The sequence below is a fragment of the Microcaecilia unicolor genome, chromosome 1 (assembly GCF_901765095.1).
Source record: "Microcaecilia unicolor chromosome 1, aMicUni1.1, whole genome shotgun sequence".
Classification (NCBI taxonomy): Eukaryota; Metazoa; Chordata; class Amphibia; order Gymnophiona; family Siphonopidae; genus Microcaecilia; species Microcaecilia unicolor.
The window spans coordinates 565,788,417-565,806,820 of record NC_044031.1 but is presented as its reverse complement, the minus strand read 5'-3'; the positions used below and the strand labels follow the sequence as shown (position 1 = coordinate 565,806,820).

Here is an 18,404-nt window from a genome sequence, read left to right as displayed (position 1 = left end):
GTTGACGAAAATGATAAAGGGGATGGGACAAGCAACTTCCCTGTGAAGAAAGGCTGAAATGGCTTGGGCTCTTCACTCATTAATATACTGAATTTTTGAAAAAGGGCAATAAATACATAAAAGCAGTGCTGTAGCGAGGGCTAACGGCACCCACGGCGGGTTGCTGCTGCGCACCCCCCCCCAGTGCAGCACGGCGCGACCCCCCCCTCTGCGGCGCACCCCCCGGACCGCATTGTTACCTGCGGGAGGGCCGATCCGCCCCGAGTGCACGTCACTCGGAGCTGCGTCGGCCCCGCTGGTTCCCTGCTCTCTCTGCCCCGGAACAGGAAGTAACCTGTTCCGGGGCAGAGAGCAGGGAACCAGCGGGGCCGGCACCCCCCGAGCGCGTGCACCCGGGGTGGACCGCCCCTCCCGCCCCCCCTTCCTATACCACTGCATAAAAGAAACTGAAGTTTTTTCCACACTAAGATAGAGAGAATTATTGGTCACCCAAACAGCACAATGCCCTCAACAAAAGAAACAAGTGGGCATGCTAATGCTTTAGCTGCAGTAAAACAGCACACAAACAGCCAGTTCCCACCATGAGAGAAATAAACTGCCTATATACATATACAAAATAAAAGTAGTCAGCTGAGCTTACCTCTATGCAGTTCTTTTCTGTGGATGTCACTAGTAGTACTCACTGCCCCTTCTCTTCTGGTCTGGCTCTCTGGTGGTCACAGTACCACAGCTGCTGAACTCCTGCTGCCTCAGAGAAGTCCTCCTCCTGCAGTGCTCCTTTTGGTGCTGCTGCTGCTGCTGCTGTCCTCCTCTCCTGTCCTCCTACAGCACTGCTTCCTCCTCCTCCAAGATGAGTAATGACGAGTCTGATAAAGCATGGTCAGAGTCTGCCTTTATTTACTGGTAGCACGGACCTGGTTGGAGCCTGCTGTTCAGCAGTATGACATCATTAACAAGTCCAACTGGCTGGCAAAAAACTAATAATAAGACGAGAAACTTTCATTCTCCTGCTCTCTGACTCTGAGTGGCGCCTCATTGGAGGAGAGCTTGGTGTCTCCGCCCACTAAAAGAAGAAGGGGCCAACCAGCAGCACAGAAAGTAAAGTGTAACCACGGCATGCTTTGTTTGAAATAATCTTCGTGTAGCCATGCTTTGAAATTTGAGTCTTCTGCTGCTGCTCCTGCTCTACTGATATTACCAGGTTTACAGTGTGCTAGTAGCGGGCTCGCGAAGGTACGGACGAGCTTTGCTTGCGTGTGTGGCATTCTTTAGCCATGCGGCTGTGAGTGTGAGCCTAAAGCGCAGGATTCAGAGGTGGCAGTGACAGCCAAGGAAGGGGCAACCGCCCCTGTAGCTTAAATGGATCACCGCTGCGATTTTGCAACGAGCTATGTGCACCATGGTCGTGATCCTGAGCAGAGGTGAGCTCCAGGGGTTCGTCAAGGCAGACTTTCTGGGCTGCAGCAAGAAGTTGTTTTCCATGGAACTACAGACACCAGTAAAGAGAGCTGTATGACATCTGACCAGCAATGAAGACATGTTCCCCTGCACTGCACCTCTAATCAGTAAGAGCTAAGCTTGAGCAGCAAACCTCAAAAATGATGAAGAGAAACGAGTACTGTATTTTCTTTTTCACCAAGGAGTGACCACAAACCAGCTGTGATTCAGAATGAAATGTACTGCCCAGGTATGCGGGGGGGGGGGGGGGGGGGGGGGGGTGCTGAGGGGTAAAGGGAAAAAAATGTTCTGAGCTCTGGACAGGAACAGCTTTAAATACGGTAGTTGCTCACAGTTTCTCGCAGCAGATGAAAGTTTCAAGTGCGTGGCTGGAGGGAATGCAAACTTGCACAGGAAGTTTGCATACTTTAATCAGACCACCTGGGACAGTTTGTTGCTATTGTCAGTGTGGCAAGGTAATTAACTCTTTAATAGCCTGCAGCCAGTCTTTTTGTATTCCCTCATAGCCCTTGAAGTTAGCTGCGGAGATAGGGTCTGTGTGTTCTCAATCCTTTCAGTATTGTAGCGTCCCCACGGGATTCCCGTAAGAATGCCTTCCATCCCCACGGGACTCCCGCATGTCTCGTTCCGTCCCCGCGGCACTCCCGCTGGCCAGGGGGGGAAACCCGCGGGATTCCCGCGGGTTCCGCGGGATTCCCGCAAACCCCGTTCCCGTGCAGACCTCTAGTTCAGGCCCACCCAGAAGTGGTGCACCCTTCTCAGGGCTGGCATTGGGGGAGAGAACAAGTTGGGCTCTACAGTTGCTGGAGACCTATGTAGTCGAATATCTCCTCTTGGTCGATCTTAACATATGTCTTCTGATATAGAGACAGCTCACTCTACCTGTGGCTGACCCTTGAGCCTTCCATCTGCTATTTTCTGCCCTCTCTGTTAAAACTTGCTGATTCTGCATGGCTACATTGTCAGCTGCAGGTGGCATGGGTGAATCTCCACTGCTGCCAGTGAACACTATAAACAAAGACAGTGTTAAGGTAGGCATGAGTGGGAATGTTTGAGAGAGAGAGAGAGAGAGAGAGAGAGAGAGAGAGAGAGATCATACCATGGGGGAAGAGACATGGCTGGACAGCAGGAGGAAAGGATCAATGGAGGAGAAGCAATGCTGGATCCAGCAGTAGAAAAGAGTGGCTGAGAGAGGTGGTAGACAGTAGAAGAGAGGGAGAGAATAAAAAAGTGAGAGATGTTGGACCACAGGGGCAGGGAGAAAGGAAAGAGAGAGGGAGAGATGATGTACAAAGGGAGAGGGTAGGAAGCACAGCAGGAAAGAGAGAGGAAGAGATGCTTGATCACATGTGGGGGGAAACAAGAAGAGATGTTGGGCCATGGGTAGGAGCAAGAGGAAAAATAGGTGGTACAGAAAGATACTGAGGGTGGAGTTGAAGGGACAGGAAGAAGCCAAGCTATGAGGATTGGAGAGAGAGAGATGCTGGGGTATAAGGATGGAGAGTGGGAGAGGGAGCGAGATGCTAAGAATGAAGGAACTATATGGGAGAGGCTAAAGTGGAGGGTGTGGCAAGGAGACGAGAGAGAGAAGGATAGCAAACACAGAGAGTATAAATGTGGTAATGGAGAGTAGATGGAAGGGAATAGGAGGCTGGAGAAGAAGTGAGATAGGAAATGGGAGAGCTAGGGGTGAGAAAAGGAAACAGGAAGTTAATAGGTAAGTGAAAAAAGTAAGAAGATGGAGAAGAGTGAGAAAGATAGTGAAATTTTATTGGACAGAGAGGTGAAAAAAATAAAGATGGAAAGAACACAAAGGGAAAGGTAAAGACAAGTGCAGTGAGGGAATGGAGCAAGGCAGGAGGAGACAGGACAGTAGAGGAAAGACAAATGGACAACAGCCATTGGAAGGAGAATTAGCAGAAGACAGACAGGAAACCAAAAGAGAAAAACTATGACAAGCAAGATGAAAAAATAAAATGCCCAAACAACAAAGGGAGAAAAAGAGAGTTATGTTTTGAATTTATTATCTGGAATATTTTAGCTTTGACAAATGTGCATGGCAGATGTCTTTTTATTATATTTAGTAAAAAAAAAAAAAGAAAAAAAGAAATGCATTTCAATTTTTTATGTAGTGTTGGAGTATTTGCCGAGTTCAACTTCTTGTGGTTCACATTCAAACTTTTGTTCATTTTTTTAAAATATATTTATAATTTTACAAACTTAAATCAAGAACAAACTTGACTAAAACAAAATATTCCTTACATGAAAACACAATAAGCCAACTTTCCAATGACCTCGAAGGAAAAGGAAAAACATGTCCTAATTTAAGGAATACATATAAACATACCACAGTAATAAAGAAAAAAGAAGGAACTTTGTGAAGGAGAGAGTAAAGGAAAATCTTGTTAAGCAGGAGCTCTTCATTAACTAGACACAATTCAAAGAATAATAGAAGAAACTTATAACAAACATTCCAGCTCTATATACTAAAGCGAGAGTTAGTTTACAATAGGGGACAGAATGGAATGGAAGTAAATTTGCTTCAAGAAAATGTTTAAATTGGGCAGGACCTGTAAAAATCATGTGTGAGCATCTATTTTATGGAAATTGCAGGAAAAATTACCCTCCACATGCCAAAAGCTGTGGCTTCAGGGTTAAAAAAAAACTTTCTGCGTAAGCTGAATGGCTCTATAGTAGTTAGGAAAAATCACAACTTTCTGTCCCAGAAAATTCATATCTACGTGTTGAAAATAAAATCTTAGGACCCAGTTCTTGTCTGGTTCCAATGCAAATGATTGTTGAAATATTTTTATTCCTAATTTGTGATTCCTTGTTCTATATTTGGTGAGGGTCTGTTGATGTGTGGTAGTAATGGCAGGTGAGGAGATTGGGGAGGGGGCAGGGAGAGGAGGAGATCAGGAGCCCTCTCTTTAATTTCTGCCTTAGGCCTCAGCATATCTAACACCAGCCCTGCCCTTTGCAGTGGCTGGTGGGGATTTCCTCCAAAGGCATCCAAAACTCCCTTCTACCAATCTCAGCAGTCGGCAGCAGTGTCCCTGAGCCACCAATACCGGCACCCTATGCATGCTTTGTTTTCACTTAGGCCCAGATGCATCAACCAAATGTAAAAAAAAAATCTAAAACGTAAAAGTGCTTACCGAATTTGAAAAAACGAAGAATGCACAAAAAAAAGTCGCACATGTTCGGTGTGGTACTGAAAAGTACAATGTATCAAAGATTTGTAATCTCCCTTGGTAATCAGCCCCTAAAGCATGCGCAGAGCAGCCAAGCGTTATGCTGGTTGCTCTGCACATGCCACAAACGTCAAAACAACAACAACAACAACAAAACACAAACACGTGGCTCTCCGCTTCCCCATGCATCAATATAAAACTAAACATACATCAAAAAAGGATCGGGAGGGGGCAAAGGCGCTCGTCAGGAGCGTCCTGTATGGACAGCCTTGCCCCCTCCCCCCCAGGTCGCCGCTGCTCCCCGCTTCTGCCCGTATTAATAAAAACAAAACTGAAAAGTTTATCAGCCCCGGTCCCCCTCCCTTCCTGTGTCTCTGTTTCTCCTTCTACCAGAGCTCCGCCTCCCGCCATCCTCCGCCCCTGTGCCCCACCCCCCTGAGGTCGTCGCCACCGCTCCCCCCCTCCACCAGACCCCCCCCCCCCCGCCTTACCGGCCCGCACAGTGCCTCTCACCTCTGTGTGAAGGCGCTGCACGGGCAAGAACAGCTTATCATAGTAACATAGTAGATGACGCCAGAAAAAGACCAGCACGGTCCATCTAGTCTGCCCACGATAAACTCATATGTGTATACCTTACCTTGATTTGTACCTGTCTTTTTCAGGGCACAGACTGTATAAGTCTGTCCAGCAGTATTTCCCGCCTCCCAACCACCAGTCCCGCCTCCCATCACCGGCTCCGGCACAGACCCCGTATAAGTCTGCCCTCCCCTATCCTAGCCTCTCAACCACCAACCCCTCTTCACCCCACCACCCAATTATCGACGATTACTGCTGCCTCCTCCGTCTCTCTGTTCTTCTTGGGCCCGCCCTCCTCTGATGTAAGTTACTCGTTTGCATTCCATTTTCGTTAGCTGCTAGCGTCGTCGGAAAATGGACTTTAATGCATGCTACGGTTTGAAATTTCCTCGTTAGAGGGTCATTAAAGGGTCGTTAAAGTTTTGTGCATCTGGGCCTTAGTTGGGAGATTGAGGACAGAGAGAATTTCGTGCCCACCCACTTTGGTCTTAAGCTCACCCACAATTGACTGTCTAAAATTGACTGCCTATGCCACTAGTGTAAAGCACCCTAATACAGCAATAATCCAAACTCTTTAGGTAAATATAAAGCTGTTTTTCCTCACTGAACTTTGTATTCTGATTATTGTCCAGTCTGATTTTTGCAAACTTTTCCCTTTTAATTGAATAGGCTATCCAAGGTGGGTCATGATTGAGAAGAGTACTTGTAATCTTGAGTTACCACAGCCGTCTGTGTATGTTAAACTAAAAAATAACTTCACATAAAAAGTTCACTTGAAATCCAGGCTGAAGTATCTTTCAATAAATTTAAAACTGCTCTAAAGGCTTTTCTGCCTTGTTTTTGACCCTGCTTGAGAGCTATGGTTGTTTCTCGGTCACTGGAGTACCTAACGTTCCTACCTTTCTTTACATGCTAATATAGGAGCTGTTTTACTAAGCCCATAAACGCCTATGCATGCCAATTCTGAATTACTGCCCAGCTACCACGTGACCTGTGTGGTAATATCATTTTTTAAGTGCACTCATTATTCGAGCCAGAAAATATTTTTGTTTTCTGGCACGCTGGCATTAATCGGCATTTTACATGCGTAGACCATTACTGTCAGTTACTGAGTGAGATCTTACTGCTACGTCAATCAATGGCTGGTGGTAAGGTCTCAGACCCAAAATTAATGTGGGGCAATTTTCATTTTGTTGCAAGTCCATTTTCAGCAAAAATATTTAAAACAGGCCTTTTTTACAGGCACGCTGAAAAATTGTCGCTTGTCTATTTTTGGTCTGAGACCTTACCACCAGCCATTGACCTAGCAGTAAGGTCTCATGCGGTAACCAGGCAGTCATGGTCTATGTGATTAAAATGCCGTGCGCCACCCTAGAAACATCCCCTCAAAAAATCATAATAATAATTTTTAGCACATGGTTAGAATGCGTACATCTGGCATTTTCCACAGGATGCCTGAGTGCGTCCCACAGTACAACATTTTAAGCTGCATTAGACATGTGTTAGCACTTAACGCAGCTTAGTAAAATAACCCTTAAATTTGCAGCATAGTAGTGATATTGCTTCTTCAAAAAATTCATGAATTAATATTTTTAAATGTATTTTTACAGATTAAACTAAACTAGGTTTCAAAATATTTTTCTTCCTTATATTTTGCTCCATGTTACATTGTCCCTTGCTGATTTAGACCAGCTGTAGTCGATTTAATACTGTTAATGTTGTTAGTGAATTACCTGTGAAAATACTAAAGGAATACTATTTATTATGGTGAAACAATGTGTTACCAAGATTTAATCCTGTTGGAATCACTAAGGATCTAATTTATTAAACTTCTGTTTCCTTAGACATAGAATGGTAAAAAAAAAGCCTAGTAAATAAAGTTTTAATTGTCTTTCAATAGTTGTTTGCTTGTCTAATCACCTCATATCTCTTCCTTATGCACCCTAGCTTTCATCTGGTTCTTATACTGCCTCATCAAACTGTATTACTCCCAACCCGATACTGCTGTTTTATTTTGTACCCTTTAATACATGACCTGCCATCCAGCACTGCTCCCATTTATTTATGTACCTCAAATGCATGACTTTTAGAAGCGTGCGTAGGCAAAAGTTTTGATTTGTTGGTGGTTGATTTTGGACTTATCTCAATTTTTGGGACCTTTGGTTTGTCTCACATGTGATTTTATAATTTTTCATGGCTATTAAAAATGTTAATGCATGCAAATTGACAACATTTGTTCATTCATAGGTTAACACATATTAAATCAATTTTGTGTATACTAAATTCTTTAAGGTGTGCTAACAGACTGAATGAGTGCTAGCAATTACTCATTGATAATGTTTTGAATAGCGATTACCAAACACTACGTAAGAGCATAAAGAGTTGTCATACTGGGTCAGGCCAGTGGTCCATCTAGCCTAGAATCTTGTTTCTAACAGTAGCCAGTCCAGGGCACAAGTACCTGGCAGAGTCCCAAAACTTAGCAAGACTCCATGCTACTTAATCACAGGGATAACTAGTGACTTCCCCTACTACCTTGGTAACAGTTTATGGATTTTTCCTCCAGCAATTTGTCTAAATGTTTTTTTAAACCTAGCTACATCAATTGAGTTCCAGAGCTTAACTATACATTGAATTATATATATATATATATATATATATATATATATATATATATATATATATATATATATATATATATATATATATATATATATAGTTTTAAATGCTCTACCATATAATTTCAAGGAGTGTCCCCTAGTCTTTCTGCTTTTTCATAAACAATTGATTTGTGTCTACCTGTTCCATGCCATTCAAGATTTTCTAGACCTCAATCATATCTCCCTTCAGCTATCTCCTCTCCAAGCAGAAGAGCCCTAACATTTTTTTAGCTTTCCTCATATGAGAGTTTTTCTATCCCCTTAATCATTTTGCTCACTCTTCTTTGTACCTTTTCCAGTTCTGCTACATCTTTTTTTGAGATGCAGTAACCAGAATAGCACACAAGTTGTAGTTTCACTATGGTTCAATTCAGAGGAATTATGATATTCTCTGTTTTATTCTCTATTCCTTTCCTAATAATTCCCAGCATTCTGTTTGTTTTTATGGCTGCCGCTGCATGCCAAGCAGAAGGTTTCAATGTATTTTCCACCTAAATCCTTTTCCTCAGTTCTGTTAGGTGCAGCCATCGATAGTACTGCCCTGCGTGCTAGCTAATGCAGCTAGCCACTACTCTGATTTGCCCGTGTCATGCCCATCACCCACTCCCATCTGCTTTTATCCTCCCTCTACCCAGTTCAGGAACTGTGATGACTGTGCCCACAACATTCTCATCCCCAGCTAATTCAAGGAGTGGAACTCGCATTCAAGAACTGAATTCAAAATCCCCCATGTGGGTGTAATAGAAGTAATTATATTTAATATACACTGCTTATGACTGTAACAGAATGAACAATAACGTTTTGTTTTTCACAGGAGTTTACAAAAGCCATGAAGTAAGACTTATGCTTCATATATATCTAATTAAATCCCCAGCTCACATTTCTGTGAGTAAGATGAATGAAGAAGAGTGGGCAATGGATGGTTTTGTAAGTATAATTTGTTTACCACTAAAATTGCTGTTTTTTTTAAATATCATGCCTGAAAATAAATGTGCTTTATAACTAATTAATATGTGGCATAATCACTGTAATGAAGATAAACTCCATTGCAAAAAGTGTTATAAAGAGCTATGTGGCCCTTTTACTAAAGTGAAGTTAATGTTTGCACTTTCTGTGTATTACATCTAAAAATTAGCACATGGTAAATGCCAGTCCTGTGCAATAAATTTTTAAAGGCATGCTTAGCATCTGCTCAAAATCTCTTGCATTGCCGATAACTGTTATGTTTCATAGTAGTGAGCCCTTGGACCCCAGTCGTACGTCCTACTGTGGCAGAAAGATCACCTCCAAGGCCCAAGGAGTGAGGACAAAGCAGGAAATGGAAGTCAGGTGAGACTGGAACCCGAGAAATTGCACGGCTGGAAATCAGGAGCTTGGCTCAGCTGGACCTCAGGAACTTTGCACAGATGGACCTCAGGAACTTTGCATGGCTGAAACTCAGGATCTTGGTACGGCTGGACCTCAGGAGCTTGGCTAGTAGGAAACATGAACAAGGCTATCAGGAGCAAAGCTAGTAGGACCCAGGAACAAGGCTTAGCAGGAACCAGGTTTAGCACTCTGGAAGCAATACAGAACTTACTGGAAGCATGTTAGCCTTCAAGCAAGTGAGTCACAAAGGCACTGGACAGAACCCAGGGACTCTGTTAAATGCATGTGGTCCCATGACATCATCCAAGAGCACCTCTACAGAGGTTCCTGTCATGGCCCTGATAAATTGTGGCCTGTAGAACAAGCGCGCACCTAGGAGGGCAGTGCCCAGCCGAAGAAGAGAGGCAATGTGCAGCTGGCATGGAATGGGACAGTCACGGAGGCATCACAGTGATGGAGGGTCGCATTAGACCATGACAGCACCCCCTCCTCAAAAGCCCCTCTTGCATCTGGTCCTGGGTTTGGGCTTATGGGGATACAGGCAATGGAATCTTCGAATGAGAACCAGAGCGTGGACCGAAGCTGCAGGTTCCCATGGATTATCCTGTGACTCAAAGCCCTTCCAAGGAATAAGATAGAGTAACTTGTCATGTGTTTTGTGAGAATCTAGATTACTCTGGACCTCATATTCCCTTTCAGGGTCTGTCTCCTCTGGTAGCGGAGTGGGAACAGCCGTGGCTTCCTTCCTTAATACCAATGGCTTCAATAGGGACACATGAAAGGTATTGTGGATTTGTAAGTTGTTAGGAAGTTTCAGTTGGTAAGTAAAACGCCCCATCTGGTGGATTACAGGATATGAACTGAGCTGAAGGCCTTTTAAGTCACAGGTGTTGTGTGGATAACCATACTAAGTCTCCAACCTGGAAGCGGGGCGCTGGACAACTGTTTTTATCAGCCTGTTATTTGGCTTGTTGGACGGAGCAGAGTAAGAGATGCCAGGAGGTCTTCCAAATCCAGGCAAACGAGATGATGGTCTGTTCAGCAGTGGGGACCTCTGGGACCAGAGGTATCAGAATGGGTATTTGAGAATGTAGTTCATAGATGATCCAGAAAGGGGAAGCTCCAGTAGATGAGCAGACATGGTTATTATGACAGAAATCAGCCCACGGCAGTAACTGATCCCAATCATCTTGGAGGGCTGATATATAGACGCACAAGAAGGGTTTTAAGGTTTGGTTGAATCTTTCTGTCTGCCCATTAGTCTGGGGATGGTATCCAGTGGAAAAATCCAATTTCATTTGTAATGAGTGGTTAAGACTATGCCAGAATTTGGAGGTGAATTGCGCTCCTCGGTCTGATACGATGGATTCAAGTAGGTGGAGGGTGAGCGTGTCACATGGAGCCCCAACGTAGAGGTAAGGGAGCATGGGAGCCACTGTTATACTCTCTGATTTGCTGGCACTAGGACAGGTGACCTCTGATGCTGGTGGCTCATGCATGAATGCAGGAAATCAGGTTGTTTTGCTTCTTGCTCTCTCTCTCCAGCTGCCCGTGTGACTGTGCAATCAGTGCTGGTCCCGACCCATAGATCCCTGTGACCTGTGTCCAGTCCAGTGAGTCTACTCCATTTTCACTCTGGGAAAGAGAAGCAGGCTGTGTCTGTCAGTAGTGGAGCTAGTATAGGTGGTGGTGAGAGGACTTCACTCCCCCACCTATTCCATCTCCATTACTGACACTGGGCAATTAGGCTTCAGCTGCTTCTCTTTTTTAATGGACCTGCTCAGCTAAAAGTGTCTTCTTATTGTGGCTCCTCGCTGCCCTGTGCAGATTGCGAGATTCCCTTCTGCACATACCTTTTGGGAATGGCGGACTCAGAGTGGAGACACTCCTCCTCCTCCCTTTCTTAAGCTCATCGACACTTTCGGCAGTCACTGAATGGTGGATGAAAGTAGGACTTCAGCTGATTTTTTGCACTGAAGAAGGCGCTACTGCAAAGTCAAACTGTTGCAGGAGGGAGGAAATGGCAAATCCCATATGGGGAACAACAAGCTACATACTTCGGGTAAATGTTTACTGCTCTACCTTTTTTTGTTGTAGCCTTTTGTTTTGATCACCACCAGCTGACTCCTCAGTGACCCTGGCAGTGGCAAGTGAAGTTTGAGCAAGGCTGGTACAGTTCCACGGGAACCCTGCAGGAACTGCCTTCATTCCTGAGGAGTCCCGCGGTCCTAAAGGGGATTCCAGTGGGAATCCCTCAGACTCCGCAGGATTCCCACAAACCCCATTCATATGCAGGTCTCTAGTGTTGAGTCCAATTGTTTGGTCATATGATTGTTTTGCTTTTGGTGGATATTTGTGTTCATTTATTGGTTTTTGTGTGGATTTGTAATATACAGATTTGTTTGACACAATCTCAGAACCTCTGGGTTTTCTTCATCGTGGAAAGTGCCTGGTCTGCCTCTACTCATTTGTTTCTTATTTTTAGTTTCATCCTTTCACAGGGTTTCCTCTCCTTTTTTTAATTTTGCTACTTGTGCCATTGCATATAGAAACATAGAAAAATAAAGGCAGATAAAGAGCATATAGCCTATCCAGCTTGCCCATCCATGCAATCTCCTCTCCTTTTCGCTGCATTAGAGATTCTATGTACTTGTCCCAAGCTTTCTTAAATCCAGATACAGATTTTGTGTCCACCACCTCCACAATTTCACCTCCCTTTCCATGAAGAAGTATTTCCTCTGGCTACTTCTGGGTCTATCCCCTTTCACTTTCATCCTATGCCGCCTCATTCCAGAGCTTCTTTACAATAGGTATTTAAATGGCTCTATCATATTTCCCATTTCCTACCTTTTCTTCCCCAAAGTGTACATATTGAGATCTTTAAACCTGTTCCCATACACTTTATGATGAATACCTCTGAACATTTTAGTAGCCACTCTCTGGACAATCTGGACAATCTGTCCCTAAAATCGAGTGTAGTACCGGAAGACTGGAGGGTAGCCAATGTTACTCCGATTTTTAAGAAGGGTTCCAGAGGAGATCCGGGAAATTATAGACCGGTGAGTCTGACGTCGGTGCCGGGCAAGATGGTGGAGGCTATTATTAAGAATAAAATTGCAGAGCATATACAAAAACATGGACTGATGAGACAAAGTCAGCACGGATTTAGTGAAGGGAAGTCTTGCCTCACCAATCTAATGCATTTTTTTGAGGGGGTAAGCAAACATGTGGACAATGGGGAGCCGGTTGATATTGTATATCTGGATTTTCAGAAGGCGTTTGACAAAGTGCCGCACGAAAGACTCCTGAAGAAATTGCTGAGTCATGGAATCGGAGGTAGGGTATTATTATGGATTAAGAACTGGTTGAAAGATAGGAAGCAGAGAGTAGGATTGCGTGGCCAGTATTCTCAGTGGAGGAGGGTAGTTAGTGGGGTCCCGCAGGGGTCTGTGCTGGGTCCGTTGCTTTTTAATGTATTTATAAATGACCTAGAGATGGGAATAACTAGTGAGGTAATTAAATTCGCCGATGACACAAAATTATTCAGGGTCGTCAAGTCGCAGGAGGAATGTGAACGATTACAGGAGGACCTTGCGAGACTGGGAGAATGGGCGTGCAAGTGGCAGATGAAGTTCAATGTTGACAAGTGCAAAGTGATGCATGTGGGTAAGAGGAACCCGAATTATAGCTACGTCTTGCAAGGTTCCGCGTTAGGAGTTACGGATCAAGAAAGGGATCTGGGTGTTGTCGTCGATGATACGCTGAAACCTTCTGCTCAGTGTGCTGCTGCGGCTAGGAAAGCGAATAGAATGTTGGGTGTTATTAGGAAGGGTATGGAGTCCAGGTGTGCGGATGTTATAATGCCGTTGTATCGCTCCATGGTGCGACCGCACCTGGAGTATTGTGTTCAGTACTGGTCTCCGTATCTCAAAAAAGATATAGTAGAATTGGAAAAGGTACAGCGAAGGGCGACGAAAATGATAGTGGGGATGGGACGACTTTCCTATGAAGAGAGGCTGAGAAGGCTAGGGCTTTTCAGCTTGGAGAAGAGACGGCTGAGGGGAGATATGATAGAAGTGTATAAAATAATGAGTGGAATGGATCGGGTGGATGTGAAGCGACTGTTCACGCTATCCAAAAATACTAGGACTAGAGGGCATGAGTTGAAGCTACAGTGTGGTAAATTTAAAACGAATCGGAGAAAATTTTTCTTCACCCAACGTGTAATTAGACTCTGGAATTCGTTGCCGGAGAACGTGGTACGGGCGGTTAGCTTGACGGAGTTTAAAAAGGGGTTAGATAGATTCCTAAAGGACAAGTCCATAGACCGCTATTAAATGGACTTGGAAAAATTCCGCATTTTTAGGTATAACTTGTCTGGAATGTTTTTACGTTTGGGGAGCGTGCCAGGTGCCCTTGACCTGGATTGGCCACTGTCGGTGACAGGATGCTGGGCTAGATGGACCTTTGGTCTTTCCCAGTATGGCACTACTTATGTACTTATGTACTTATCTTCTTTAAATCTTTTTGAAGGTGTGATCTCCAGAATAGTACACAATATTCTAAATGAAGTCTCACCAGAGTCTTATATAGGGGCATCATCACCTCCTACTTCCTACTGGCCATTCCTCTTCCTATGCACCAAAGCATCCTTTTAGCTTTCACTGTTGCCTTTTGTACCTGCTTGGACACCTTAAGGTCATCACATATGATCTTACCCAAGTCCCACTTCTCTTCCATGCCACGGACTATACCTGGTATATTGATGATCACAATGGAACATTACCCTAAATGTTATTTATTTGGTACTTTTCTATCCAATAACCTTTACAGTTTTTTATAGGGACAGCTATTCGATGGTATTCTTTCAAGTACATCAATATTTTCTCCACAAAGCTGGCTTATTACAAAAATGAACAACCTCTATTCTTATATGTGCAAAAAGCTACATAAAGAAATGTGTGTTCATACCTTTTTGAAGTTAAAATCGGGGTTGGTGGGGGCTAAAGTTGTTCTGTGGATCATTATTTTGCATTTGCATCTGGTTATAGAATTGCCTATATAATGTGCATTGTTCATTTACAGGTTTCTGCTGAACCAGATGGAGCTACATATGTGTTTCAAGGATTCATACAGGGTAGAGATTATGGACAATTTGGACTTCAAAGATTAGGTAATTATTTGATTTTCTTGTCTTTCATATTCAGCTGACAACAGTCAGTATTTTTTAAGCTCTGACTACTGCCAGTAAAGTAGACGCAGGAACCAGCACTGAATAATTGGGTCTATCCAAGCAGGTGCTGGCTATTGGCTTTTATATAGGTCATTGATGATATTCAGCCAGGATCCACATAAGAAACTTGTACGTCTGTTCTAGCTGAAGATTGGCAGGGATCCATAGAAGAGGATGATAGGTACCCTCCCATTCTGATACCCCCTCCCAGTTATGAATGCCCCCATGCCCCCTCATTTCATTTGGTGCTTCCTTGTTCTGATCCGCCATTCAGAGCCTCCAACTCACTCTGTCCTCAGAACCCCTTCTACCCCTAGGGTTTACCTGGGAGATGATTCCTGGTGTTGTGAGATGGGGTTGGGGCTGTCCTTTTTTTTCTGCTCCTGCCCTGTCAGCTCTTGGTACTATCTCTAGGGCTCAGCCTTCAATTTAATTACTGATTGACCTTATATGGAAAGATGACACCTAGCAGTAGTATCACAAGACTACTGTTAGGGGTTGCAGCATCATTTTGGTTCCCGGTGAAGGCAGGAGCAACTGGGGATCACTCCTTCCACTCACTAGACCCCAGGAAATGTATAAGATATGGATAGGGGGAGACCTTGGGGTTGTGATGGGGACCTTAGAGACCATTATTGGATTGTAGGTAGGGCTTGTCGATGCGGGCTTGCATCTTGGAGGGATCCTTTTGGGTGGGGTGCAGATTGCAAGATACTATTTGAGGGGCCACAACAGGAGCTTTCTATGGGGGGAGGGGCACACAGGAGTCTACCATGTTACATGTTGCTGGCTGCTTTAAGAGATAGCCTGGAAGCATTGGGCCATGGCTTTATACAATTATCCTCTAACCCCCAGATTCTATATAGTTCATCCAAAGTCGAGCACCAGAATTTGTATGCAGACCCAAGATCTGCATGTAACTTAATGAGGAAATGGGCACCAATTGGCCACTTAATTGATGCTAATTGGTGCTTGATTGAAGTTGTGCAAGGATTTCTCTTGTGTGCTATTCTATAACTTGGCAGCTAACTTTTCTCAAGCATAACCTAAAAAGAGACATGGCCATGGGAGGGGCATTGGTGGGTCATTTGCACTCCCAAAGGTTAGGTGCCAAGTTTTAGAACAGTGCCAGTCCAGCACCTAGAGTTAGGCACAACCAGTATTATGCCAGTATTCTATAAAACACTCACCATACATATCTCTCAGCAATGAACATTCTTTAACTATTTTTTATATATATTTTTAACCATATTTTAAAATATTATAATCTCCAAAAACCAGACACCTATCATACATTTTTGAAGGACCATCAGACACACCCATCTCAAACATGTAGTCAAATACTGTCCATTGCAGCCAAACCAACTGCTACTTATGCACCTATAATTGGCATTGGTCCTTAAATATTTTTAGCAGTTTTAAGATTTTTAATCATCATGTGCATGGATCCACTGCTGACATGGCCAGCGTTTCGAGATACTTCTTCAGGGAAGTGGTCCATTAACATGCACCATCCATACTTCACTTAGATCATTCAATAAAAGTGCCCTTTATAAAATAAGGGATCAGTGTGGCTCTTATTGGCACTTTTCAGAACTATATTTTGAATTCTTTCCTAAATGTTTAGCCCTATTTATTTTCTCTTCTCTAAAAAGTATGAAAAGTCTTTGTTAAGACTTAGAGCCCTGTTTACTAATCCATGCTAATTAGCACATGCTAACACTAGACACCCATAGGAATATATGGGTATCTCTAGCATTAGCACGCACTAAAAATTAGTGCAAGCTAAAAACGCTAGCACATCTTAGTAAACAGGGCCCTTAGACTGTTAGATATTTTTTTTTCTTTCCAAGCAACTCATCTTGATAAAGATGTTCAGACATTTTTACGTACTGCTTCAAGTTATTTTCAGTTTCGGAAATATATAAAAACTCATTTATTCCAGAAATATTTTGCAATCTAATAGCTAGTATGGGTTAGTTTATCTAAGACTTTTTTTTAATATGTATGTAAATCTTACTGATTATTGCTTATAATTCCTGGAAATTACCAGCTTCTTGTATACTGGGATCTGCTTTGAACCATGAGGTATTAGTGGAATACAAGTTGCATTAATGTAAAAAAAATGGTATGCAATTCTTGCTTCTATAGATCAAGTCAACATAGCTACCTGATGCTAAAACCCAAAAGAAGTAATGATACTAAGGGGGTCTTTTACTAAGTTGCACTAGCATTTTTAGTGCACGCTAATAATTAGGACGTGCTAAATGCACCCATATATATTCTATTGGAGTCTCTAGCTTTTAGCGTGTCCTAATCATTAGTGTGTGCTAATGATATTAGTACGCCTTAGTAAAAGACTATCTGAGTTATTCAGTTACTTCTTCCAGTATATGGCTGATTTATCAGCAGAGCAGTGACTGCAGTTTTTGCACTGAGATGTTGAAACCAAGGGCCCGGTTTACTAAGCTGCGCTAACATGTTTAGCTAGCGCTAAGCATTAGCACGCACTCTGCCCATAGGTGTCTACACGGTTAGCGTACGCTAATTTTTAGCATGCACTAAAAGCACTAGTGTACCTTAGTAAACAAGGCCCCAACCGATTTGTCCTAGGAGTAACTGAATAAATGCTTACTTTTGTAAATCTGGCATTGGGTTATGAATTGTTTTTCCCTGAGAACCACAGTCTTATTGTGGTGAGGATCTTTATTTATTTATGCATGAAGTATCCACATCTGTTATGTTCTGTATTGATAAAATTTGGAGATGGCCATAGTCCCGTGGGAGATCAAAAAAACAAGAAGTTTTCCAAGTCAGATGTTTAATTATAACTTCCTGTAATATCTATTCAGCTGTCCAGGCTTCATCAATATAAAAATGAATTTGCTTTAGGCTTAAAGCATGAGTCCAGAATGAATGACCCAGCTTTCAAATTTGAACTTAACTATTACAGTATGGAAATTAATGAAGAACCTCAAGGTGTGTTCAATGCTAATATAAATCTTCTTCCAGTAAGGAAGGAAGATATATTTATTAGCCTACAGGGTAACTTTCTACAAATATTTTATCTTCCTGCTGTCAATTATCCTGATATGTTTGGCTGGTTTTTCTACATTGTCCCATAAGCCTCCATTTATCACGGTCTTGTTTGTTATTTCCTTCTCAAATTATTTTGTTCAATTTTATTGAATAGCTAACCTTTCTTGCCCCCCCCCCCCCCCCCCCCCCACAATAATGTTAGGTATATTGTTTTAGAGATTTGAAACCTATGACAAAGTTTTAATTTGTTTTGCAGGACTTAATACGTCTGAAGGGTTTAATTCTTCAAATCAAACACACGGTACAAATAGTAGTTCTGTGGCCATTGCTATTCTGGTGCCTTTCTTCGCCCTTATCTTTGCAGGGTTTGGATTCTATCTCTACAAACAAAGGTAAGAATACACGTATACAGTAGTTACATAACCTACTGTTATCAGAAGATGTTTTACTGGTTGCAATTTAGAAACACATTCCAAAATGTCCTATATGGTTTAATTCTGACAATATGTGCTCATTTTTGAGATTTTCTATTCTTCTGGGCAAACTGTAATTTAGCCTTGGTTGAAAATTCTGGCATTTGGAAATAGCAAAATGCCCATCTTCTGCAGAATATAAGGAACAGGAACAGCTGGAAACCCATGCTAACATTATTTACCTTTTGTGAACGTGGGTGGTGGTAAGTTCCCCCTCCCCCACATGGCCACACGGTAAGAGCAATCTTACCGCATGGCCATTGTTATTTTCAGCCTTTTTTACCTGCTGTAGTAAAAAGGACCACAGTGTGTGTGGCAAAAATGGGCCCCACCGCTAGCGCAGGGGATTCTTTTTTTTTTACTGCAGCTTGGTAAGAGGACCCCTTACTGAACTGAGCAAATT

At 43.0% G+C, this 18,404-nt stretch overlaps 1 protein-coding gene across 1 annotated transcript in view; it reads left to right on the top strand.

Moving 5' to 3' along the window:
• CSMD3 (CUB and Sushi multiple domains 3) overlaps positions 1–18,404 on the top strand; it is a 2,043,988-nt gene that overhangs the window by 2,013,893 nt on the left and 11,691 nt on the right. Inside the window, exons 68-70 of the mRNA XM_030189879.1 lie at positions 8,703–8,815; positions 14,342–14,429; positions 17,785–17,920. Coding sequence (XP_030045739.1) covers positions 8,703–8,815; positions 14,342–14,429; positions 17,785–17,920 — 337 coding nt within the window. The remainder of the gene's footprint in view (positions 1–8,702; positions 8,816–14,341; positions 14,430–17,784; positions 17,921–18,404) is intronic.